Here is a 26,155-nt window from a genome sequence, read left to right as displayed (position 1 = left end):
TGAATCTGCAACACAAGTTTACCTCCCCAGACATGTCATGGACATTTATACCACCCGCAAGCCCGCATATGAGAGGTCAATGGGAGCGCCTTGTACGATCAGTCAAGAACACGATGTATAAGATCGTCACGCCAACAACTAAATTGACTGATGAAGTCCTTCACAACTTATTGGTTGAAGTGGAAAGCATTCTCAACTGCAGACCGTTAACTTATTTTTCACTTGACACGGCTGAACAAGAGGTACTGACCCCCAACCACCTCCTCCTTGGTAGTGCAAGTAACGACGAGCCAGTAGGCATCTTCAGCGACCGCGACCAATACTTTAAGCATTCATGGAGATACTCACAGTTACTCGCTGATCAGTGTTGGAAACGGTGGGTGTCGAAAGTCCTGCCTGACATGACTGGACGTACAAAGAGGTTCGACCGAGTGCGTCCTATAGAAGTAGCGGACGTGTGTATCATTGTCGATCAAAATCTACCGCGTCACCAATGGCCGAAAGGTATTATCACTCAAGTCTTTCCTGGAAAGGACAGGCAAGTAAGAAGCGCGATCGCGCATATAACCAGCGGGGATTGCCATCGCCCTGCTGCCAAACTCGCTATTCTCAACGTACGTTCTCCTCAATCGAATAATGAAAATGAAGACTAGGTATGGTGAGCCTCCGACCAAGATGCTACGAATTCGGCTCCTTACTAATATGGTAGCATTAAGCTTATTAAAATTATTAAATCGATTCTGTTTGTTTGATATGGCAACTCATATCATTTTGATTGCTTGGTAACCCGGCTCATTTTACCATCCCTAATTGTGAAATAGCCGGCGACCAAAGTAAGTGAAAAAATTCAATTTATATTATTCAATACTGAATTTTTCGGCCGCTGCGGTGTAGTGGTAAGCAGTGCGCGCTTCCACTCCCCAGCACCTGGGTTCAAGCCCTGGTCAAAGCAACATCGCAAAAAAATATAGAAAAAAAAGGTTTTTTCTTAACAGCGGTCGTCCCTCGGCAGCCAATGGCAAACCTCCGAGTGCATTTCTGCCATGATAAATGCAATCATAAAAATACAATCGCCGTTCGGAGTGGGCGTAAAACTGTAGGTCCCTCCGCTTTGTGTGGCAACATTAAGGCGCACGCCACAAATCGGACGAGAAGCTCGGCCAAACACTAACATATGTGTAAGCGCCAATGTATTATTATATTAATACTGAATTTGTACAATTTAGACTTTTTAAAGCGCCATCACATTAACTTGAAATAAACATCTAAACTCAAACGTGGTATTAAGCTATTAAAATTGGTCGTTGCGCCATAGGAGTTACAACAAACAGTATGGCAAATTTTCATCAGTGCTGCAGTATTACCGCTTTTATTATTGCCTCGACATAGCCCTTCTCTTTCAAAAACAAAAGGGGAAATGTTCGGTTATTTGTGCAATGGTTTTTGGATGGGGAGGGGGGACCCATTGAAAAATGGCGTACAATTTTTGCGCAAAATACCTTTACACGTTGTAGGCTTTCGACAGCGCTTAGAAAAAATAACCCTCATCAGTCCACCTCCGGCTACGTTGACCACGGTATTTTTTACAAAAAGGTCTATATTTCAAACCGAATTTATTCATAAATTTGTATCTAAAAATTTTAAATCTTTATTTTAAACTAACCTTTAATTGTTTGACCACACGTGTGTATTAACATTTTTTGCTTTGGGTTAAGCGTTTGGACACAATAACCCAAAATTATTGTACAAATAACCGCGTCGTACCCAACAAAATACCTTTCGCTTGTTCAAATTTCGATTCTAAGAACAAAATTTTTGTAAATAAACAAAAAATTAATAACAAAATTTTGAGGATTTTAGATATTAGATACGGTAGCACGAAATGTCACAATCTACTTAATTGTCTGGTTGTAAATATGGCGACGGAAAAGTGACAATGTAACTTCCTTCTTTTTGGTATCATGAGAATAACTAATGCTAATAAACTAAGGAATAACTACAAGTCAATAATATGGTCGTAAGTAAGTATTTGAAATTTGAGTTTCATTACAAAAATCAAAATTGCATAATTTTGGAGTCCTTAGTTACTTGCCAAACTAGTGCATCACATGTTTTTCAGTAGTCAGTTAAAACTGACCAAAGCATTAAATTTCAATCATTTTTTGGGCAGAATGTGTAATTTTCTTCCAAGCTATAGCAGTTGGTTATAAATTTTAGACGAAAATTTACAGATGCGTTTCTCAGAATTACGTAATAAAAATAAAATTGAGAAAACGTAGAAATTTGCGGTAACGTCATTCAAAAAACCATCACAGGGTGTAGATTTTTTCGTTTTTTTTTTGAACGCCTATAATTTTAAAAATAGTGATAACTATTATGATCTGGCCTGTCACCCATTTCCGGCTTGACGCCGCCTTTTGGAACACCCTGTATGTATCACAAAATGTGTGTCAGGCGAAAACGGTTTAACAAGGTTTAAGTTTGAAACTATTTTGAACAAGATTTTCTCTGGTTTATAAAAATAAATTCGATATACGCAATGGGTTAAATTAATTATTACAATGGGTTGTTGAATAAAAACTAAGCAATTACTTTACCTTAAAATTTCAGACCTTTCACATAAATTTATTATATATTAAAGATGGCTTCAACCACCCTGCAGAGAAAAGTTATCAATTGTTAAGAATAAACATCTTGTAATTAGCTTTTTGGCGGGATTTCGATAAATACCTCACTTTTAATTAGCTATGACAAAACCAACTTGAACTGAGTTGTAAAGTCGTGCAGGAGACAATCAGACGCAATCAGGAGTTTGTGTTCTTACTAAGTTTCTATTTAAAAATCCTCATACAAAAACTACTCTGAACTCATTTTTTTCTGCACTTCACAAACACTTTTTCGAGTTCAGGACAAATAAAATGACGTTCAAAATTTTATATTATCATTTTGATGTTACGTCTGACATAATTCGAATATACGACCACCAACTGCAGAATATGAAGCCACATAAACAAAGATGCATTCTTGAATATAAATTAAATAAATTAATATGTAAAAAAATTGTTTTTTATTGATAATTTATGTCCAGAAGTAGTTAGTTACAAGTTAGTTGACATGTAATGCAGAGGTATCCAGGTCTGACTTCTTTGCGGCCATCGCCCCACAAAAGTACTTAGCTTTTACAGAATAAAATATACAGCTAATAGTTAGCACGAGGGTTCGCGTAAACAGACTAAAGTTAGGTATAAGCTCCCTGCAGGGCAGTTTAAAAAGTTAAATTCAAATTACTTAATAAGTTTAAGGAATTATTTAAAAATGGGTATTAATTGAAATGGGTTTATAAGGGCTTTATTTTTAAACTGTATTTAGAAGGGATAACGCGTATTCAAAAAATCAAATTCAACTCAATCACAATTTCAGACGCAATAAATTTACTTATTTCTAAACCAGACGTATACTAATAAGGGGACTTAAGCTAAAATCAAAAGTAATACGCATTTCTGCAGTATGAAACGAAATGAAAATTAATCCAAGTAATGACAGTTGCCCATGATAAAATATTACCACACAGAAGATACTCTTCTGTCATATATTTATTGGCTGATGGCACATATGATTGCAGTTAATGTGGGGCTGTTTCACTATTACTAATTATTCATATTTTGTATTTGTATTGATTTTTTAAATTGAGTGCAATAAAATCAAAACAAATATTTCATTGCAGTATTTGACTTGAAAGTGCTTTTAAAAATATCACGTATGTATTCTACGTTAAAGTTTAGCGGCTGTGGCTCCGATACAGCCCGCAGGTCAAGACGAAGGTGCTGGACTGATACTTTTTATAACAATTTCTTTTATATAGTTTATTCCTTAACAAAAACCGAATAAATCCAAGTTTCCAACTAGTGCAATATTTAAAATCTGAACACTTTCGTAAAACTGTTGAGCTTTTTAATAAGAATTCTGGGAAACATTTTGGGTATGCAGTTTTGTATCCTATATAATTTTAGTATAATAAAGTGCATGTTTGACGTATAGTGCTTATCATAACTATACGACACTCACATTGTCAAGTTTTCCCTACTTATTTTATTATTTTTAAATTTTAATTCCTTTTTTATTTTATAAAAATATAGTTTATTGCTTAACAAAAACCATATAAAGCGAAGTTTTAATCTTTGTGCAATATTAAAAAAATCCACACATTTTTGAATAATTTCGAGGTTTTTAATGACTAAGATTTCTTAGAAATATTTTGAGTATGCAGCTTTATAGCCAACTAGACCGCCCTCACCCGCTTCGCTGAGTGTATGAAATTTCTACGTGCAAAATTGAGTGAAACTTATTTAAAGAAAAATCAATTAAAAAAGAGGAGGTTTAAAATTTGTTTAACCATCTTCAAAATATTTTCAAACAAAATTTTCTTAAACTTCTCACTTGCCATCAGGGTTGCCACTAACGAAAAAAAAATACTTACCATCCATTTGAAAAAAAATTACCAAATCAAAAAGTATCTACCAATAACTTTAAGTTATCATCATCAATTGCTTTGCATACGTACAAAGTATAATGTTCCATTACGTCGAACTACAAAATATTGACAATGAATACTTTTCCAAAACGCATCCGAAAAGTTATCGAGACGCATCGCTAGAGCAATCATCGCATCACAAACAAAGTTGATGCTTCGTTTGTTATTGATTACCATTGGTGTTATAAAAATGGAAAATTCAGAACAATTGTTACTTTCTATATTGAATATTTAAAATATGCAATGTGTATGTTTGCAATGTGTCGCAACTCTGCATACAGTTTGAATTCCACAGTATAACAATATCCAAACATTGTATTGACACGTTTCGGAAGTCAGCCTTATTTCAATAAAAATTAATATTGCTTTTAAAGAACATTTTATTTAAATAATGATATCGTATTTGAGATCATATTAATGGCATATTCTCGGTTTCCTTCAACGAAAAGCGAAAGTGATGAAACTAAAGGCAACAACGAAACTTCATCATTTGAAAAAACTTCAACTGGAGTTATTATAGACAAATACAGTGACTCAAAAGCCGCTTGGTGATTTTTTTAATATTCACAATGTTTCTCAAGTAACAATTTTTTGGTATTTTTTTGTATAAGAATATTGTTTGCGTTTTAACTGAACCCATTAAGAATCAAGGATTCAAGCTATATACAACATTTAGAAAAATTAACAAAATGTTCGCCTAAATTTCGAGCTTTTATTCTGAATTTTTAGAACAATTTAAGGTATGGAGTCTTATAGCCCATGGAATTTAAGTATGACCAACAAGTTCCCGTTGATTTTTTTTAATATTTTTTTCGCTGGTCTTTTGTCATTTTTTGGTTTATTTAACAATTTCCATCGATAAATATGGCGTTGATTTTTGAATTTTTTCGCCAACATTCATAGTGTATAATTACATACCTGCCCATTTTTTTCTTTTATTTAAAGATCATTAAAACATGTGTAGGTAATCAAAAGCTCCTCAGGATTCTACTAAAATGAATTTTGAATGGAGCACGATATTGTTCGCCTTTTATGGATATACATTTATATGTGGAATTGTATATAAAAAGTGTGCATTAAAGCGTTCGAAAATTTACGCAATAAAGTAGACTACACTTTCGGAAAGAAAATTATAATATAAACATAACTACGAAAAATAAAGCGGGAATGAAAAGTTTTAATTGGTTTTTCAAACAAAATACTTAAAAGAAAACTAGCAAAATGAGAAGAAATTTACCTTTTTACCAACCCAATTTTTTTCTGCCAATTTTGGTAACAATTTACCAACGTGACAACCCTGCTTGCCATACTTTTTCAATTAACTTATTCGTGAACTCAATTTGAGATTTTAAACAGAAGGAAACCTCTTACATGTAGTATTTACGCAGGTGGCGTCGCACGAAGATGGAGCGCACCAGCGTAAAGTTAATGTAACGAAAATAGGAGAAAATAAAAGACACAGTGGTTTTAGTGCAGTGAAATTAAAAATCGTTTTATTTGTAAATATCTATGAGGTTGAATAGTGTGGCTCACAAGAGTTGGCTTACCGAACGTGGTGTGATGGCTGACGTGATCTCCTTGCTGTCTTCTAAGAAGTGAAAGAGTGCCAACAAACGAAAAGGGATGTAGCCCACCGCACAGTAACCTTCGTTAAGTTTCCCCTCCAATAAGTTACCGTACAGTGGGGCTTGTTGTTAGCGGCTGGAAAGATAGCCGTAACTTATGTATGTGTTTGTGTGCTCTTACATCAAGTGACAAAACGCGGATTAGGGTGGTGCAATATATTTAGGTCGCGGACCTAAACATGTAGTTTGCAAATGAAGCCCATTAAAAATCATTTCCTTTTAAACAGTTTTCTTTCGTCTGACAATCATATTCAAAATCATTTCGATTCATACCAATCTTCTATAACCTATAATCTATAATAATATATGTTTTGAAAGACGCTTTTTATGTGTTCGCAAAGCTCGAGAACGGCCGAACCGATTATTTTGAAATTTCGGACACCTGATTCAGACGTCCCAAGGATGGTTATAGGCTGAAAAAAATTCGATATATAAAGGGGGTGTGGCACCTCCTGTACAAACCGATTTTTGCTTACTGTATATCTCTGGAAATACTCATGGTAGAATACCGGAACTTACGGCAATATATGAACTCAATGTTATAGTCATGGAGAAGAACGGTAAGTGAAGTTCACAATTTCGCCCGCAAGGTGGCGCTGGAGTTAAGTTATTACTAAAAATCTTATTTATGAGCCACTTTGGCTAATATTCAAAGTATGTATTGGCAATACTATTGCCACAAAAGGCTGCCAAGTGGCACTGTATTGTTATGCGTTAAAGCTTCATTCCGGGACACCAGGGCTGACTTATGCAAGGGTAAATCTCAAATCCCCACCGATAAATCAACCGCCAGAACCATTGCGCGCTTTTTACTGTAATATATATAAATTTATTATATATTAAAGATGGCTTCAACCACCCTGCAGAGAAAAGTTATCAATTGTTAAGAATAAACATCTTGTAATTAGCTTTTTGGCGGGATTTCGATAAATACCTCACTTTTAATTAGCTATGACAAAACCAACTTGAACTGAGTTGTAAAGTCGTGCAGGAGACAATCAGACGCAATCAGGAGTTTGTGTTCTTACTAAGTTTCTATTTAAAAATCCTCATACAAAAACTACTCTGAACACATTTTTTTCTGCACTTCACAAACACTTTTTCGAGTTCAGGACAAATAAAATGACGTTCAAAATTTTATATTATCATTTTGATGTTACGTCTGACAGAATTCGAATATACGACCACCAACTGCAGAATATGAAGTCACATAAACAAAGATGCATTCTTGAATATAAATTAAATAAATTGTTTCATTCCGGGACACCAGGGCTGACTTATGCAAGGGTAAATCTCAAATCCCCACCGATAAATCAACCGCCAGAACCATTGCGCGCTTTTTACTGTAATATTTAATTTGGAATAATTGAATTTAATTTTTAAAAAGGTGGCAACCCTTGCGAAAGACTTAAATAATATTCAAAACTTTTAAACTAAAGGTTTCTTAACAATATTTCGTTAGAAAACCATATTTTAATTCTTGAGATAGCTTGCGTAAAATTAATCTAAATTTGACTTTTCAAAATATATTCGAAGTACAGCGTTTTTAAGCCTCTTGACCTCCATTTTTTAATACCATTTTCAAATAAATATCTCCCTAAATACCATTGAATTTGATTTTTTAAAAGGTGGTAGCTCTCATCCATGAGTAGATAATCAGCCCGATTCTGAATAGAAACTCCCTAGGAATTTTTCCTCATTCCTCTTTCCTCCTATCATGAATAAAAATTCCCTGAGGATTTTTCCTCTTTTCCCTATTCTCCTATTCTAAGCGATCTTCGAAAAAGGGAAAATGTAGTAGGTATTACGAATGTCAAAAAGGAGGAGAATTGATTTCATTATTCTGGGAGAATTTTCACCGGTATTTTAAAAGGGAACTGCTACAAAAATGTAAGTTAATTACAATTTAAAGGAAATTTGGTGTAATAAAACGTTTAAACTTTTCATTTTAGGTCCAAAACAACAAATAAGAACCAGGTAGAAATCTTAATAAGCCTAATGGAAGCTAGGTTATTTTGTTTTATTACATGAAAACGCGCGATTGAAATCAAAATATTTCAACTCACATGTGTAGCTAAAAGACTAAGTTTTAATTTAGCAATAATATTTAAATTTCCGGAGTACTAGTTTTTTTAATAATGCGGCTTCCAAAATTCACAGTGGCAACTGGACATAGCAAAGGGTACCCTTTGGTATTTGCACACTTATTTTGGTTTATTACATGAAAACGCGCGATTGAAATCAAAATATTTCAACTCACATGTGTAGTTAAAAGACTAGATTTTAATTTAGCACAATATTTAAATTTCCGGAGCACTAGTTTTTTAATAATGTGGCTTCCAAAATTCACAGTTCCAACTGGACTTGGCAAAGGGTACTCTTATCCTGTTTGCCCAAATATACAAATAACATGTTTTTTTTATAAAATGTGTTATTGAAATACTCGATCTCTTTTTGTTTTACACAAGTTCTATGTTGTGAACTTTTTTTTAAACAAATAATCTTTATTTTATTTTGTTTATGAGCAAAAACCGGACAGGTGGCCCATTTAGCTGGACATGTACATGACTGAAGATCTGTTCTGATCTAAGTCAAGCGAGAACCCGTTTTAAAGTTGCATCTGACAATGTGTTTTCACATATTTGACGAGAAAAGCCATTGAATTTGACAACGTGGAAACAAGCCTTCGATAGTATCGATAATAATAATAATAGTAGATTTGTGCTTACTGTTTTGGCCGAGCTTTTCTCCTCCGACTTGTGACGTGCGCTTAGATGTTGTCACACAAATCGGAGGGACCTACAATTTGCCATTGCCTGCCGAGGGACGACCGCTGTTAAGAAAAAATCTTTTTTCTATACATTTTTTGCGATGTTGCTTTGACCAGGGCTTGAACCCAGGTGCTGCGGAGTGGAAGCGCGCACTGCTTACCACTACGCCACAGCGACCGACACTATGGAATATTTTGCACTATCACTATCGAAACTATCGAATGTATACACTATTGATAGTTTCTCAACACTAATATGGGCTGCCCATCTGAATCGCAGCGGCATCATAAATAGCAAATGCACAATGCTGCTGGTGGCAACAGATAAAAAGGCCCCGCTAGCATAACCACTAAAAACAACGTCAGCCTGGAAATCAAGCGAAGAATAATTATTGCCAACAGATGATACTTTGAGTTCGGTAGGCAATTGAAAAGCAGAGCCCTTTCTCGACGAACAAAAATAACGCTCTATAAATCTCCCATCATGCCCGTCCGGCGACGTCGAGCAAAGATGAAAATTCTGAGATGGGGGCTTTCGAGAGAACTATTCTTCACAAGACCTATGGCCCTGTTCGCGTGGGCGATGAGTAGCAAAGAAGATGGAATACCGAACTGTGCGGGCTTTTTAACGGCATGGACATAGTTAAGCGCATATATGGGCATATCTCCAGAGCTTTTGATTTTGGTGATTCTGCATAGTTGCGTTATATGGTCCAAATCGCTATATCTGTTGGTTATTTTTCAAAAGAAATTTTTTTTATAAAATAAGTATATAAGTATTATGAAAATATAGTACACGTAGGTTTGCCATTCATAGATTAGATTATAAAATAATAAAGTAGTGATTCTGAATTATCAAAGTTTAGCTAAGTTTACCTGTTTTTCCACGTAACTTTTTACCGTTTGATTTTTGAAAATGGCACTAACCCTCTAACCCTCTGTTTCCATTAATTGTTTTGCCGTCCCGCCAGATTTATAAAGAAAAATCGCTAGAATCCCTCTAAGTCCTTTCAATTCTGTAAACTCTCATGAAAAAATAGTTTCTTTTATAATTTAGAAGTTGAGTTTTATTTATACGTTTATAAAAAACAATAAATTTTTAAACAAAAACAAATCTACTCTTTAATAAAATCAAATCAGGAACAGCGCTATGTGCTTTTATAACCAGCGCACAGTGCTTCCCTTCCATATAAAATGTGGGCAAAAACAGAATTATGGACGGGTTTAAATGAAAATTCGGCACTTAGTAAAATTGAGGACGCTAAATTCACAAATGTAATTTGTTTTTGGATAGCTTTCATACTTTCACTGTAAATGCAGTTTGAAATTGAAAATTTGGGTTCTTGTGGCTTTTACATAGGTATGTACTAGAGGTTTACGCCGACAGGCTCTGCGGCGGCGAAGTGGTCAACTTCAAAAATAATCGGCGGCGGCGGCGACGCCGGCGCATCTGTAAACGCTACTGTAACGGCGCTACTGCCCATAAGAGCCATGAGGCTACTAATCTTATCATGCCATCTCGTCAGCGTTGGGCATTCGCCTTGTCAATTCAGATTATAATTCTACTTATTTCATTATTAAATTAGTTTTAAATTTAAATATTGTTACTTCCTACTTGAATTAAAATTTTGAGTGCCTGGCGCTGATGGATGGGTGAACAGAAGAGGGCCTAACGCAAAGAAAGTTACTTGTGAAAATTGGGCCAACAACATCTCAAGTGACAGTTAATGCATGGTCGGGCATACCACAGGTCACGCATTGTGGACCACTCTTGTTTATTCTATTTATAAACGACTTGCTTAACTGTTTTAATTTTGCAAACTGCCTGATGTTTGCAGATGATGTTAAACTTTTTTCAGTTGTGCGTGATCTATCAGATTGTAATCGTCTTTAGCTCGATCTAGATGAATTTCAGCAGTGGTGTACATTAAACTGTTTGTTAGGTAGATGTAGTGTAGTTACGTTCTCGAGGCAGTCTAGTAGTGATATACATTTTGACTATAAATTAGATGGTTGCGTTATAAAGAGGAGCACTGAAATAAAAGATTTGGGCATTATTTTTGACTCCAAACTCGCGTTTACAAAACACGTTGACTATATTGTATCTAAATCGTTCTCAATGATAGGCTTTATTAGGCGAAATACTCAAGAGTTCAGAGATCCAGTAACTTTAAAATCCTTTAGTAAGAAGCCGTCTGGAATACTGTTCTATAATATGGAGTCCATATTATGAAGTGGACTCGATCAAAATAGAAAGAGTTCAAAAGATTTTCACCAAATTCGCTATTTGCAAGTTGCCCTGGCAAGGTTATGTTCCTCCCTATATTGGCAGACGGAAATTACTGGGTCTGCAGTCTTTGAAGGAAATAACAGATTACTTCTTCATTATATTTATTTATAAAATAATAAATGGGCACATACATTGCGCTTATTTAACAAATTTGCTCATATTATATAATCCCCCGCGTAATTTAAGAAACAAAAGGCTATTGGTTGTTGCTCTGCATACCACGAATTATGCCAAAAATGAACCAACTGCTAGATGCATTGAATTGTGCAATACATATTCTAGTGTTATCGATTTTAACTTAAGTATTGATAGATTTAAGAATAATTTGTTTACAATATTCACCTAGAGTCTTCACTAGTCTGTAAGAAACTAGTTCTGTAGACTGAAATTAAAAAATAAATAAAGAAATATACTACATACATACATGGTTCTCTATGTTCTCTATAGATCCGTATGTACTATTTAANCATAAAAAAATATACATACATACATGGTTCTCTATAAAATTAAATTTAAAGAAATAAAAAAAAAAATTAAAAAGTTAAGTTATTGGAGTAATTTATTTCGCTATTAATAAATTTCTGAAAACACCTTATCTACCGTTATGTTTAATTACGGGGTTCTTACGATTTTTTGCGGGTTATAGATTGAAAACTAGGCTGGTCTACTATTTTCCAACAGTTTTACCCATCAACTCCCAGCAGAACAGGCCTTTTCTGTTTAAAAAATGACTTATAGATGGTTAAAATTTCCACTAAAATATTAAGTGCCAAATTTTCCTAAGGATAACCGAGGGTAATGAAAAATACTACTAATTTCCATCAATAAGGGGGAACTTTAACCCTGTGTAGAAAACATTGCGATGCGATGGAGCAAAACCTTTCTGGGGTTTGCCCACCACTTGTGAATGCTAACATAGTTTTCACACAGCCACCTAGAACTTGTATACGTCTGTGGGACACCGGAATAAAATAACTTACTTATTTAAAATCTGTTTAAAAAATATTCAACTCTTTATTAAAGAAAAAAATACACAAGAACATCAATTCGTTTTTGTTTTATCTCCAATAATCGAGGAGCTAGATGCAATAAGGGCACTTCTGTTAAAACTGCTTTCTGAGATATTATCGTTAAAGTCTTTTGGTGTGTGACAACTTTCTTGTTGTTGCAGTAATATTTAAAAAAGGAATATTGTTGTGGTATTGAAAAAATTGTTATATATTCTGTAGTAGTAGTTCCTTCAAGCGATGCATTTCATGAAAATTTTGTACAAAATTCCTTAGGCGCCGAACGCCGCCGCCGACGCCGTCGCGCCGATATTTTCGTAACTCGGCGGCGGCGCGTGAGTAATGACGAAAAACGGCGGCGGCGGCGGCGTGGCTCGGCGGCGTATACCTCTAGTATTTACATATAGTTCGTTCTATTTTCAAAAGTGAGGTGTCAAATGACAGGGCTTGGCCTGTAGACGTGTAATAAAGTTTTTTATTTTAGGTGGCAACCCTATTCACAATATTTTTAAGCTAAAGCCTTCTTAAACCTCTTTCGTCTGACTCCCTTATGGTGATACCTATCTATTTCAATTACCTAATTCCTTTAGTTCAAGTGGAATTTGATTTTTAAACAGCATGCATGTAGTTAATATACATTTCGATTGATACCCATCTCTTAATAATTCATTTAACTTATAAAAAAATTTTATCTAATTTTTAAACAATCTAATTTCTTAACAGGTGGCAACTCTTAAAAAAAAATAAACCTTCTATTGTCCACAGGTCATTTTTGATAATGAAACGAATCGTACAGATCTCAAGGCACTGGCAAAAAATAAAAAAATCATTTTATGCATTAGCGAAAAACGCATTACTTCAGAAAGTGCAAAAAATGAGCTGGTTTTTATTTCTTCTTTTGAACGCTAAAAACCCGTACTATTTAATAAAATAATAAAAAACAACCTATTTTTACATATATTTTTTATTCATTCCATTAAAATTTAGCATTTTTTGAAATTTTGTTTAAAAAAATTGGTTTTCTGTGGTTAAATTTAATTTACTAAATTTTAATTCCTGTAATTCTCTACTATCTAATATGGAAACAAGAAAAGTCAAACCAACATTTTATTTCAAAGAATGTATTTTTGACATTTTTTTCTGTGAAGATCTTACGCATGGCTATGCTCTTATTAAAATTCTTAGTATAAAATTTGTTGACTTTAGTGGCTTCCTGGCGACATATAATTAAATTTTTAGAACAATGTCTGTTCTTTTCTTCTTCTTTCTTAGTGGATAAATTGTCTTTATAAAAATACCAAACAAGTTCACATTGCTGATAACGAATTTTTCGATTTTCGCCCACTTAGGCGGCACTGTGCAACGTTTTGATTTGATGGCACTAAATAAACCCTTATTAGTAGATAGCTTTGATTTCGATAAATCCAAAGGTTTCGAAATTGGTCATACGGATGTCGTCTTCGTTTTCGTGACTGTTGAGCTTGTTGGAGTTTTGTAAAACTTATTTGCATGTTTAAAAAAAAGTAAATAAAGAGGCATATGCTGTTGTGGTGTCAAATTAAATACAAACATTTGACGTAAAGTTGAAAATGCGAAAAAATTAAACGTTAAAAAATTAGCAAACAGCGTTTCAGTCTCATCGATTTTTTGCAGTGCAAATGTAAATGTAAAGAATTGCGATCAATTGCTCTGATTCAGTACTCCATGAAATTATAGGTTTTTACACGAACTTGCAAGAAGTTACAGGAAAAATGTTCCCGTACTCCAAAATCCTGTAAATGAGAGTGATGTTTGGAGAGTTGTGTGGAGAATGAAGTTGCATGAACTTTTTCTTCTGGTAAAATCTTGAAACTTGTCAAGCGATCAGCTGTTGACTTTTTATATGAGAAATGCTTTTTTTGTTCACGTACTTTTTGGTTGGTACTCACTTTTTACTCTCACTTCAGAGAGTAATTTTGATGTTTGATATTTTTACAGGATTTTACACGAAAAGTATTGGACCAGAGATATTATGAATAAAATCGCTAAATGCTGGCTAAGAGCTCCTAAATAAACAATAAAGTGTCGCTAGTCACCAAAATTTACCACTAAGTATAAAATAAAGTCGCTAGATCTAATGGGAAAATCGCTGAAATGGCAACACTGTGTAGACCGAATAAAAAACTAGAGAAGGGATATTATTACCTTATTTAGTGTGAATGTAAAAAAAAATATTTTTTTTAGGCGCCCAACCAAAACTTAGTATTTCGTGCAATATATGCATATGTACATTAGGGTGGTCCAAAAATGCTTTGAAAAGGTAAAGTCGGAACTTTTATGATCTCACCCCGTAGGATTGTTCCATACCGAAAAAATACCCTAATTTGTTTATTTTGAAATCAAAAAATATTTCGAGGTCGCTTAAGGCGCCTAAAGTTTTCCATGTATTTTATATGGGGAAAAAACAACTTTTCGTAGAAATGGTATAGAATAGTTGAAAATCAATATTTTCTACCAGAAAACTCTGTTTATCTGCAGGAGATTCCCTATTATATTACCCAATTGTTTATTTAACCATTTTTCATCGGAACTATAATTTATAGGTCCGCCAAAACCCCACAAAAACCCCGAAAACTGCAATGCAGCGACCAATAAAAAATCGTTAGTATTAAAAAATGGTTAAATAAACAATTTGGTATTATTACTGAAAGTCTCTTGAAGAGAACCAGAGTTTTCCGATCGAAAAATATTGATTTTCAAGAATTCTATACGATTTCTACAAAAAATTTTATTTTTCCCATATAAAAATACATGGAAAACTGTGAGCGCTTTGAGCGATATACTTTTTTCGATATAGAACAATCTTAGGGGGTAAGAGCATTATAATTCCGACTTTACTGTTTTTGGACCATCCTAATGTACATACGTATATGGGTATCCATATTTTTCAATATTTACGTAGATTTTTCCCAAATTAGCGATATTTGTCAAAACTATGGGAAGGGAAGGCAATTAAAAAGCAGAGCTACCTCTCGGCTTACAAAAATCACGCTCTACAAATCCCTCATGATACCCGTCCGTTTTATATAGCGCAAAACCTGGGCAGCGTAGAGAAAAAATTTGATGGCCGTGACGCTACATTGAAAACATACTCCGACTCGGCATCCTTTGGGTAACAATAAACGCAATGGCGCGAACGACCATAATAGGAGTATCAAGACAAGAGGGACTTGTGTGCACTTCTATGATCAACTGGAACAACTTCGCAAAGATAAAGAGGCTATTGGCGAAGCTGTTTGGTATCGGCCCAAACCGACAAACAATTGAAGTGCCTTATAAGAAAGGAGACATAAATACATGCCGCTGGTGAGGTAATCCGGCTGTACTTACGTCAAGTCGTTTGTGTTTTTCCATCCTCTGTTGTGAGCACCCAACTACTACAAAGTCACAATAATACTTTTGTTAATTCGAGCGGCGATTCATCCCCGAAAGCTACTTGCTTATCTTTCTCGCCTAAATCCCTGCCCACACACCTTATATTTCATAAAGCGTCAGACCAAGTTGTCAGCTGACCATATGACCTTTGGCTGGGCGGAGTTATTCAAAGGCCTCTTCTCGAACGAAGTGCTTTGGATACCGGGCGATCTATCAAGCTACTAAGCTTTATTCCTTTGAACACGTACATATCTTAAGTCCGTTTTGCTCCATCACGTCAGTTGTTTTATTCTAAACACGTGACGGACTTTACGTGAGGGACCTTATTTTTTTAAATATTAATGGATTTACTTTTATCTTGGTATCCAGGGGTACTTGGGCCCGCTGATTACGAACATGAAGTCAGTTAAATCAGTCAAATTAAAGAAAAAAATTTTGTTTTTAGATTTGGTAACTTTGACAGCCAATTTGTCACATTATGTTCGCCATGTTTTTTGAGGTTACAACAAAATTCTGACGGGGTGGATCAAGACGGACTACAGATTTGTGTTCAGCGATTAAGGCAAGCAAATCCAAGGATTTTCGGGACCTAACAAACACCGAAATCGCGGGATTGGCATCGCTAATACCTACATAGTTGTGTGAATAAAAATTCAACGACTGCACGGGCTTGGTCATGTTGTACGCATGGATAACGGGGCTCCAGTGAAAATATCCTTCCATTCGACATCCATCGGTAGACACCGAAATAAAGGGCGCACACGAAGACAATGGACGGACCAAGGGCAGAAGGACCTGTCTGCACTCGGGATGTACAACAGGCGTATCGGCCCAAACCGATTTCTAGACCTTAATGAGAACAATCCGAATTGTTGCTGTCTTCGGTCGCCGACCTACTAACATAGCCGCCATTCTTCAGACGCGTCCCTAGGTCAGTTGGGCGGGAGGTAGGTCGCGCAGAGGTTCGTCGTACAAAAAAAGTAAATAGGACTGGAGGGAGAACGAGTACAAGATGAAGTATCTATTGCAACACGTAGTCTCTTGATACACAAGTAGAATACCGCCGTGGACTCTGTGAACTGCTGAAACACATAGCGCTCTCTCGAGGAATGAAAATCACACGTATATAGCGCAGACGCGTGGACGATGGCAGGATCTGATGAGACGGCGCTAGGAGTGTTGAATATTAGATAGGTCCCTGATTCATATCTGGCTTGAAGAGCCTAGAAAGTATTCATAATGGTTGCCGCTGGTGATAGCAGTGGAAGGAGGTGGAGAAGGAATGAAGGTGGACAAACTCTCCTAGTTTGAGCTGAGTTAACTATATAGCAAATTCTCATATTACTTACCAAAAACAATAACCTAAAGAATTGGTATACCGAGAGATAGGTGGGCAGATTTTAATTGGTTAAGACGTACTAGTAACTCATTTTATATATGTAAATAATAGTTACGTTTATCAAAACTAGTCGTACTACATTCAAAACGTAAACATATTTAGAAGAGAAAAGTATTCCACTTGATAAAGAATAAGTATGAATGAAATATAAACAACACAAAAGATTTAAAAATTTGCCACACATCTATATTTGCAGATTTTTCTTGAACGAAGGAAACCTAAATCTAATATTCTTTACTTTTCCTCTTTCGCCATTATCTTGTTGGTGCATCGTAGGTCCGGGACTGGCATTTTTGGTGTATCCTTCGGCTGTGTTACAACTTCCTGGCTCACCACTATGGTCGTGTTTATTCTTCTTTATGCTTCTTCTAATTGGTCTCGATTCACAGTTTTGTACTATGGAAGGCTTCATTACTGCCATTATTGACGAGTGGCCACAACTGTTGCGGAAGCGCAAAGAAATATTCATAGCTGTAGTCTGCACGCTTAGTTATCTAGTGGGACTTACGTGTATATCACAGGTCAGTATATTTATGTTATGTTTGTACATGAGTGAGTGGAAAATTTAGCGTATTACTTACGGAATTGCGCATATTCGTGGAAATGCGCGTCAAACACTTATTTATACTCACAATGTGTGCTCTGTTTTCCAGAGCAGTTGCAAGTAAGTAAAAGCATGTTCACATTATCGTAATTTATGGCATATTTGTAATTGATAAGCAAATCATGCTGAAGTCAAGTAATTTCGCTTTGTAAAATCTATCAATAAATTAAATAGACATTAGATAATTTATCATAAATCAAGAACCAAATGAAGAAAGTAAAGATTTTTAATTTATTTTAGCCCCTTCTGTTGAGGAAATTTAAGAAAATGCCTAGAGTATGCAACCATTTCTTTTTTTAATTCAAGTACAAACCACACATTCCTACGTACACGTGTTAATCATATATCTATCGAAATTATGAAAGAAAATGTGAACGTGCTTGGATTATGTGAAGTAATTTGATCGAAACAAAGTAATTTATGCTGTAATGTGAACATAGTTTAAAGGTGGTTCTACTGTTCTCTGAAATTGTTTTATACATCCGTGTTCGTAAGGAATAGTAGCTTATGTCGAAAGCCTGGCTTTAGTATAATGCGGCATTCGCAGCATACGATTGCGAATGAGTCACTGGCGCCGATAACGTGCAAGAAATAGTTCCGATACTAGCAAGTCAATATTCTTATTAAAGCAGGGATCACACGATTTGTACATTTGTACACAAAATGCCAAATTTAGATTTGTCCACATTTGCGCATTTGGATAGCGATGTACAAATGATTTGTTTTGCGATCAGACGATTTGGCTGCCAAAGATCCAAATGATTTGGCACACAGCAGTAAAGTGACAAATATTGTCCACATTCATTCACACGATTAATCATTGCAGAGTGGCCAATTTTTCGAAAAAGCTGGCCAAAAGTCGAAGCGTGGTACAACTGTAATCAAATCTTGTGTATCCGTCTTTATTTTGGTTGCTGGTTTTAAATTTCACCACATAGTTTCGAAATTCAAAATCCATAATGGCCGCTGTGTACGCATAAAATAATCAGATTTTTATCAAAACTAGGGTAGTTAAGTGTAAAAGGTCATGTTTTCTCCTTTTTTGTTATATAATATGATGTAGCGGTTACAATGTACGCTATCATTCCGCAGGGGTCTGGGTTCAAGCCCAGTTTCCGACCAACATAAAAAATAAGAAACAAAAAAGTTTTTTTGTAATAGTGGTCGCCCTTTTACAGGCAATGGCAAACCCCCGAGTGTATTCAGCCACGGAGAACAGCTTCTCATAAAAATACAATCCCCGTTCGGATTCGGCGTAAAACTGTTGGGCCCTCCCCTTTGTGCGCCAACATCAAGGCGCACGCCACAAATCAGAAAGAAGCTCGGACAAACACTAACGAGGTTGATGTTCGGATCATCTAACAATGTTGATGTTCAAATTTACATGGGGGATAAATCAATAAACAAGACATACATATGTGTTGGTACAGGAATATATTTGTAATACAACAATTTTATACACTGTCTGAAGTATCCAAGCTCATATTAATATTTAATATTGTTCCATTCCATCATTTCTAAGACAACTGTACACTGCATCTGCAAGTCGTACGCAAATTGCAATTAATAATAAAAAGTTGTATGATTAGTTGAGAGTTGGTATATCGTACCTGTAATTTTACTCCCTTCTCCAATCATGTTTTGTTTTTTACAAGAAAGCGTACAGTTGTTATGTTACTCTTCTCCCATTTTCTTTTTATAGTAGTAAGTAAATCTTTCACTTTACTTCTTTGATCTGGATGGAGCGTGATAGTTTTATTTTCTTTATCAGATAAATGTTCCTCCAGACTTTTGGTTTTTACACCCACTTCCAAATGCAATTGTTTAAACAATGCATCGAAAATTTCACGCCGAGTGCACTTTTAGTAGTACTTTCTGACATCATTTAAATTCTAAAAACATCCAATCTTTAAAACATCAAAATCTTGACAGAAATAATTTTTTACATAATTTAAATCTTTTAAACATAAAAAAAAATTAAGAATCGCGTATAAACACTGATGTTCAAACTACAGTGGCGGCTTGTGGCAGGTGGTTTTAACCAAGTTGGATGGGAAAAACTTCAATATATATGGAAAAGAAAATTAGACCGCCCATCTGGACCACTCTCATAACTATTTTCCTAATTTATCATAATGAGTAAACAAAAAAAATCAATCCGTGGATATCTATGTCTTACGTTAGTTTTTAGATGGCGTGACAATGAAAAAACATGTTTTACATACTTTAGATTACAATATCCATGAACGGATGCTTGAAAACTGTAATTTTTTAAAGATAATACCACAACTTTAACAACGAAGAAAACTCTAATTTACGAAAAGTTTAGAGCGAATTGGTAGCAACAGTCACTTCGATCTCCTGTAACACTAAATGCATTAAGAGAATCGACTTGTTTTCTCACAACGATATGCAGTAGAGCCCTCTTAACAATATAAGATGGTTATGCATACGAATGCACCAATTTTTTCCGACTTTTGGCCAGGGTTTTCCAAAAATTGGCCACTGTGCATTGGGTCATAAATACTTAAACAGCTGAACTGGTGTCAATCATACTTTTACATTTATGATTTCGTTGGATTTGAAGTGAAATAAACAAAAATAATAAATACGAATAGGTACTCAGAGTTTTAAATACACCCTCAAAATCTGGGCTTAAGGCAAAAAACGGGTTTTTCATAAGTGAAAGCATATACTTGGTCGTAAATTGAGTTATATATGCTATCGTATTCTTCAACTACTATTCCATGTGTATGTGAAATCCCCATCGCACCAGCTAAGCTATTTAAAAAGTTATAGACAAACATATTTGGCTTTCCTCATAAGGTTAACATTACAATCCAAATGTTTATAACATTTTTTCTCTAATTCAGGTTTTTCGACTTAGGCGGTTATTGCTTATGTGATATCTCACTTAAATTTTAGTACTAGAAAAAGTGCAGAACATATTGGTCAAAGTCGAATGTCTCAGCCAAACCCTAATGGATTTTGAAAATTTATAGATAGTTAAAAACACCACTGCTTCTTATATATGTACATTAAAGTAATAAATAAATAAATTAAGGGCCTTATTTTTGAAAATCGCAAATTTGCGGGTGCTACCCCTTGAAATGGTTACATTTATTGAAAAAGGAATTCCCCAAAAATTTTGGCCCAATTAATCAAGTCTAACCCGTGCCACACCCATTTGTCGACTTTAAAGCCGCTTTTGACAGCACTAAAAGGAGTTGCCTATACGCCGCTATGTCTGAATTTGGCATCCCCTCAAAACTCATACGGCTGTGTAAAATGACGTTGGAAAAGACCTCTCCGAGCCGTTCGCCACAAAACGGGGTTTCAGACAGGGCGACTCCCTTCCATGTGACTTCTTTAATCTGATGTTGGAGAAGATATTAAGAGCTGCACAACTGAACCCCCCTCAGAAACAATTTACTACAAGAGCGTGCAATTGCTGGCTTATGCCGATGACATCGACATCATCGGTAACAAAAACCGCGAAGTCTGTTCTGCCTTTTCCAAGTTGGATAGGGAAGCAAAGCGCATGGGTCTGGTGGTAAACGAGGACAAGACGAAGTATCTCCTGTCATCAAACAAACAGTCAGCACATTCGCGCCTTGGCACCCACGTCACTGTTGACAGTTACAATTTCGAGAAAGTAGAGAATTTCGTTTACTTGGGAACCAGCATTAACACCGATAATAATGTCAGCATTGAAATCCAACGTAGAATCACTCTTGCCAACAAGTGCTACTTTGGACTGAGTAGGCAATTCAGGAGTAAAGTCCTCTCTCGACGTACGAAAACCACGCTCTATAAGTCACTCATCATGCCCGTGCTGGTATATGGCGCAGAAGCATGGACAATGACAACATCCGATGAGGCGGCTCTTGGAGTGTTTGAGAGAAAGATTTTGCGGAAGATGTACGGGCCTTTACGCGTTGCTGACGGCGAGTACCGCAGACGATGGAACGATGAGCTTTATGAGCTTTACAACGATATGGACATAGTGCAGCGAATTAAAATACAGCGGCTCCCCCGGCTTGGTCATATCGTTCGAATGGACACCGACGCTCCAGCTCTGAAAGTATTCAACTCGGAACCCGCTGGTGGTAGCAGAGGAAGAGGGAGGCCCCCACTGCGATGGAAAGATCAGGTGGAGAAGGACTTGGCTTCACTTGGCGTTTCCAATTGGCGTCAGTTGGCACAGAGGAGAAACGACTGGCGTGNAAAGAAGAAGAAGAAGAACCCGTGCCACAAACGTGTCGATAACGACAGCATCACTTTGCGTCAGTGCTGCCTTTCGCTAGCCACTATTGTATAAAACATAGCATGATGCAAAACAAAGTTTCTGTTCTCACCATAATTCATAAATAAATGGAAAATAAGTTTGATTTTGTTCCTTTAAAATATGTATATATGTATGTAAAATGATAACACTGTACGGCAAAATCAGCTTTTTTCTTGGTATTGGACCAAACCAATTTTTTTTAAGAGCTTGAGTCATAGGCTGGCTTTCCGAAATCGAGATATGGGCCTCCGAAGTTCGAAATAGGACCTTTGTTAAAAAATTATATTTAATTATTACATGTAAATAACTAAAAACATAGACGTAGTCCTCCTTTTGCTCTTATTTAAATGGTATATAATTTTTTTTGTGCAAACTTATATTACAACAGGTGCTATAAGGGGTCAAAGTTCAGCTCTTCGAAAAATGAAATTCCTTATATTGCAAGCAATTTTGAACTGATTTTGAAAAAATTATACCGTTGTAAAGGTGATTAAATACCCTTTCTATAAAAATTTGAGAAAAAACACATTTAAAGGAAAAAATACATTTTTTATAAAAAAAAAATTTCACCAAAAAATTGCTAACCGATTTTTAAAAGGTTGGTATCGTTATAAAGGCGATTAGACCCCCGTTCTTTTGATATGCATATTTGTATACTTCGTTATAAACGAAGAATAAAAAAAACCAAATTTAAATGAAAAAATACCTTTTTTTTATAAAAAAAAAATATTTCAGACAAAAAAACGGTAACCGATTTTCAAAAAATTGGTATCGCTGTAAAGGCTATTAAACCCCTTTCTTCTGAAATGCATATTTGTATACTTCGTATATAAAAATTTGAGAAAAACCACATTTAAAGGAAAAAATAACTTTTTTTTTGATAAAAAAAATATTTTAAACAAGAAAAGTACCAACCGATCTTTAAACAATTGATACCGCTGTAAAGGTGATTAAACCCTTTTCCTTCTGATATATATATTTGTATACTTCCTATATAAAAATTTCAGAAAAAGACTTAAAAAGAAATAATACTAATTTTTTCTTATAAAAAATATTTTAAACAAAAAAATTACTAATTCCTAATACAATTGAATACTTTCTTTAATTAAAACAGAAATTAACCTTAATTTTCATACATAATCTGTTATGTAAAAAATCAAAAACCATGGTGTTTTTATATGCCTTAGACCAGGGGTTCCCAATTTTTATTCACCGCGGCACCCTTGTTGTGCTAAAAAAATTTCGCGGCAGCCCTACTCTTCAAATGTCTACCAAAACAAGAAAACACAATGCAAACTTTATGCTCCTTGAGCTTTAATGTGAGGACTGAAATTGTTTTGATGATTTCATTATTTCCCTTTAGGTTTATTGGGAGCTTTGATTATTTTACCATGAAATCATTTGACGCTGACTTCACAAAAAGGAGAAGGTTATCAATTCGTCGGAATATTTTATATTAATATTTATTTTTTTTTTTGTGTATGTTACAGCATAACTGTGGACCACGTTAACCGATTACTATAATTCTTTTTTTAGAGGAAAGGTGTTACCTCACAGGCGGTCCCATTCTAATTTGGTTTGAATCCGATCACTGGATCATGAAGAGATAACCGATAATCTTAAATTTGTATATGATAATTGAAGTCGGTTTTTTGCTTAAAAATTGTTTGTTTATGTAAGCATTTGTTGAAAATGCAGTTTCATATAGAAATGTAAAAGTAGGTCACTAGCATTTTTAATGCAATCTTGCCAACAGCATTGTTTTCTGCATACATTTGCATCCAGAACTTTCTTGGCTCCCTTCGTACTATTTAATATTCAAAGTGCTGTCGTCACTGATGTCCAGAAGGTTTTCAAAAACTTAATTTGTCATCCCAATAGGTTTACTTTTGGGGTCACAAGAAAACGGGTTTGTTATCCAGCTGTAGAAAATATTCGACAAGGGTTTTTTCTAAACCTTCCAAGTTAACGCTGGTAATGCGAGTTAAGGCTAATAAAATAACTTTTACAGCCAATTTAACGAAAGCAATTTAAGTGAAAAATTATTTTAATTTTTGGAATTTTATATGCAAATTGACAGAAAATAAAAAATCATTTTCCATTCAAATTGCTGGTGAAACCGGCTGTTATCAATTTTCTTGTCGTTAACTTCGAAGTTACATACGTTTTTCTAATTTACTTTGTTTACTTATGGGGTTTTCATGCAAATTGCTAGAAATTCTAAAATAAACATGTCTCCAATAAAAAATCTCGATGTGCTAGAAAAAAACCAAAGTGTATTTTAATTTCGCAGGTCTATGTTATCTTCGCAGCGTCATCGAATACGGGTTTTAAATCTAGTGGCGGCATCTTCCTAGTCGCCAAGGAATACCGACGGATCATACAGTGACCTCTCGTGGCGTTTTCTGCCTATTGCTTCATCCTAGACATCGCTGCTTTCGTTTTTCCAACCACTGCAAATATTCGCACACTTGCTCCATTTCAAACCATTTTTCTGTACAAATTTGTCGATAGCTTTAAAAATTTAGTCACTTTGATAAAAAAAATTAATTTTTTTCTCTTTAATCTCTCTCAAATTTTTATTCACGAAGGATACAAATATGCATATAACAAGAAAGGGGATTTAGTCGACTTTACAACAATACTATTTTTTTTAAATCGGTTAGCAATTTTTTTGTTTAAAATATTTTTTTATAAAAAAAAAGTTATTTTTTCATTTAAATGTGTTTTTTTCTAAAATTTGTATATACGAATATACAAATATGCATATCACAAGAAAGGGGGTTAAATCACCTTTACAACGATACGAATCAGTTCAAAATTTTCTGAAATATTAAGTTTTTAATATTTCGAGATCTGACCTTTGACCCGTTATAGCGTCTGTAATATAATTTTTCACGAAAAAATTTATACACCGTTACATGTACTAATTAAAAATAATTTTTTACCAAAGGTTCAATTTCGAACTTCGAAGACCCATATCTCGGTTTCGGAGGCTAACTTCGAAAAACGGGGAAATTACTTTTTTTACTTATGACTCAGTCTCTTAAAAAAAATTTGGTTTGGTCCAATACCCAGCCGAGTGCTGTACAGTGTAATCTATTGTCAGACTTGGATTGTTGGAATTTTTCATTGAGCAAATACAGAAAATAAATATATTTTCTTATTTTTTTTTAAGTTTTGACCATTCCTTATTCCCACAATTTCAAAATATGTAGTACAGTCTAAACTGATAAATCTACAAAACCATACTTTCTGAACTAAAATGACAAGTCGCGACCTCTAAATGATTTTGAAAAAACCTATAAAAATAGGCAATAATATTTCTGATAAAATAGAAAGAAATTAGGGGCTAGGGTCTTGAAATTTCACAAAAAAAATTCGATAAATATACTAGGAAACAAAATAGTTGGACAAGACGTAATTTAAAATAAAAAACTGTAAAAATTAAAATTTAGCGTAAACAGAAACAAAGTTACGAGCAAGTATACCTATGCTTCACCCTATGAAAAACGCGGTTATTTACCTTAAGCCCAGATTTTGAGCGTGTATTTAAAATTCTGAGTATGCAGATTTTTCTGCTTGATTAGACCTACTACAGGTGTGAACCTCGTAATTTTTTTTTTGTCTTCTTCTTCTTCTTTTTTGGCGCTGTAACCGCCTAAGCGATTTTGGCCGAGTTCAGCAAAGCACTCCTCTGTGCCAACTGACGCCAATTGGAAACGCCAAGTGAAGCCAAGTCCTTCTCCACCTGATCTTTCCATCACAGTGGGGGCCTCCCTCTTCCTCTGCTACCATCAGCGGGTTCCGAGTGGAATACTTTCAGAGCTGGAGCGTCGGTGTCCATTCGAACGACATGACCAAGCCGGGGGAGCCGCTGTATTTTAATTCGCTGCACTATGTCCATATCGTTGTAAAGCTCATACAGCTCATCGTTCCATCGCCTGCGGTACTCGCCGTCAGCAACGCGTAAAGGCCCGTAAATCTTCCACAAAATCTTTCTGTCAAACACTCCAAGAGCCGCCTCATCGGATGTTGTCATTGTCCATGCTTCTGCGCCATATACCAGCACGGGCATGATGAGTGACTTATAGAGCGTGGTTTTCGTACGTCGAGAGAGGACTTTACTCCTGAATTGCCTACTCAGTCCAAAGTAGCACTTGTTGGCAAGAGTGATTCTACGTTGGATTTCAATGCTGACATTATTATCGGTGTTAATGCTGGTTC

At 35.2% G+C, this 26,155-nt stretch overlaps 1 protein-coding gene across 1 annotated transcript in view; it reads left to right on the top strand.

Annotated features, from left to right (window-relative positions):
• The first annotated feature begins 1,837 nt into the window (after positions 1-1,837).
• The window catches only part of LOC108360392 (sodium- and chloride-dependent GABA transporter 1-like), a 125,986-nt gene continuing 101,668 nt past the window's right edge, over positions 1,838-26,155 (top strand). The window contains exons 1-2 of the mRNA XM_017612653.1: positions 1,838-2,021; positions 17,313-17,557. Of these exons, the coding sequence (XP_017468142.1) occupies positions 2,012-2,021; positions 17,313-17,557 (255 nt within the window). The 5' untranslated portion in view covers positions 1,838-2,011. The remainder of the gene's footprint in view (positions 2,022-17,312; positions 17,558-26,155) is intronic.

The sequence above is a fragment of the Rhagoletis zephyria genome, unplaced genomic scaffold (assembly GCF_001687245.7).
Source record: "Rhagoletis zephyria isolate East Lansing unplaced genomic scaffold, Rhagoletis_zephyria_1.1 Rzeph_scaffold_00564, whole genome shotgun sequence".
NCBI lineage: Eukaryota > Metazoa > Arthropoda > Insecta > Diptera > Tephritidae > Rhagoletis > Rhagoletis zephyria.
This window is presented reverse-complemented; position numbering and strand designations above follow the sequence as displayed.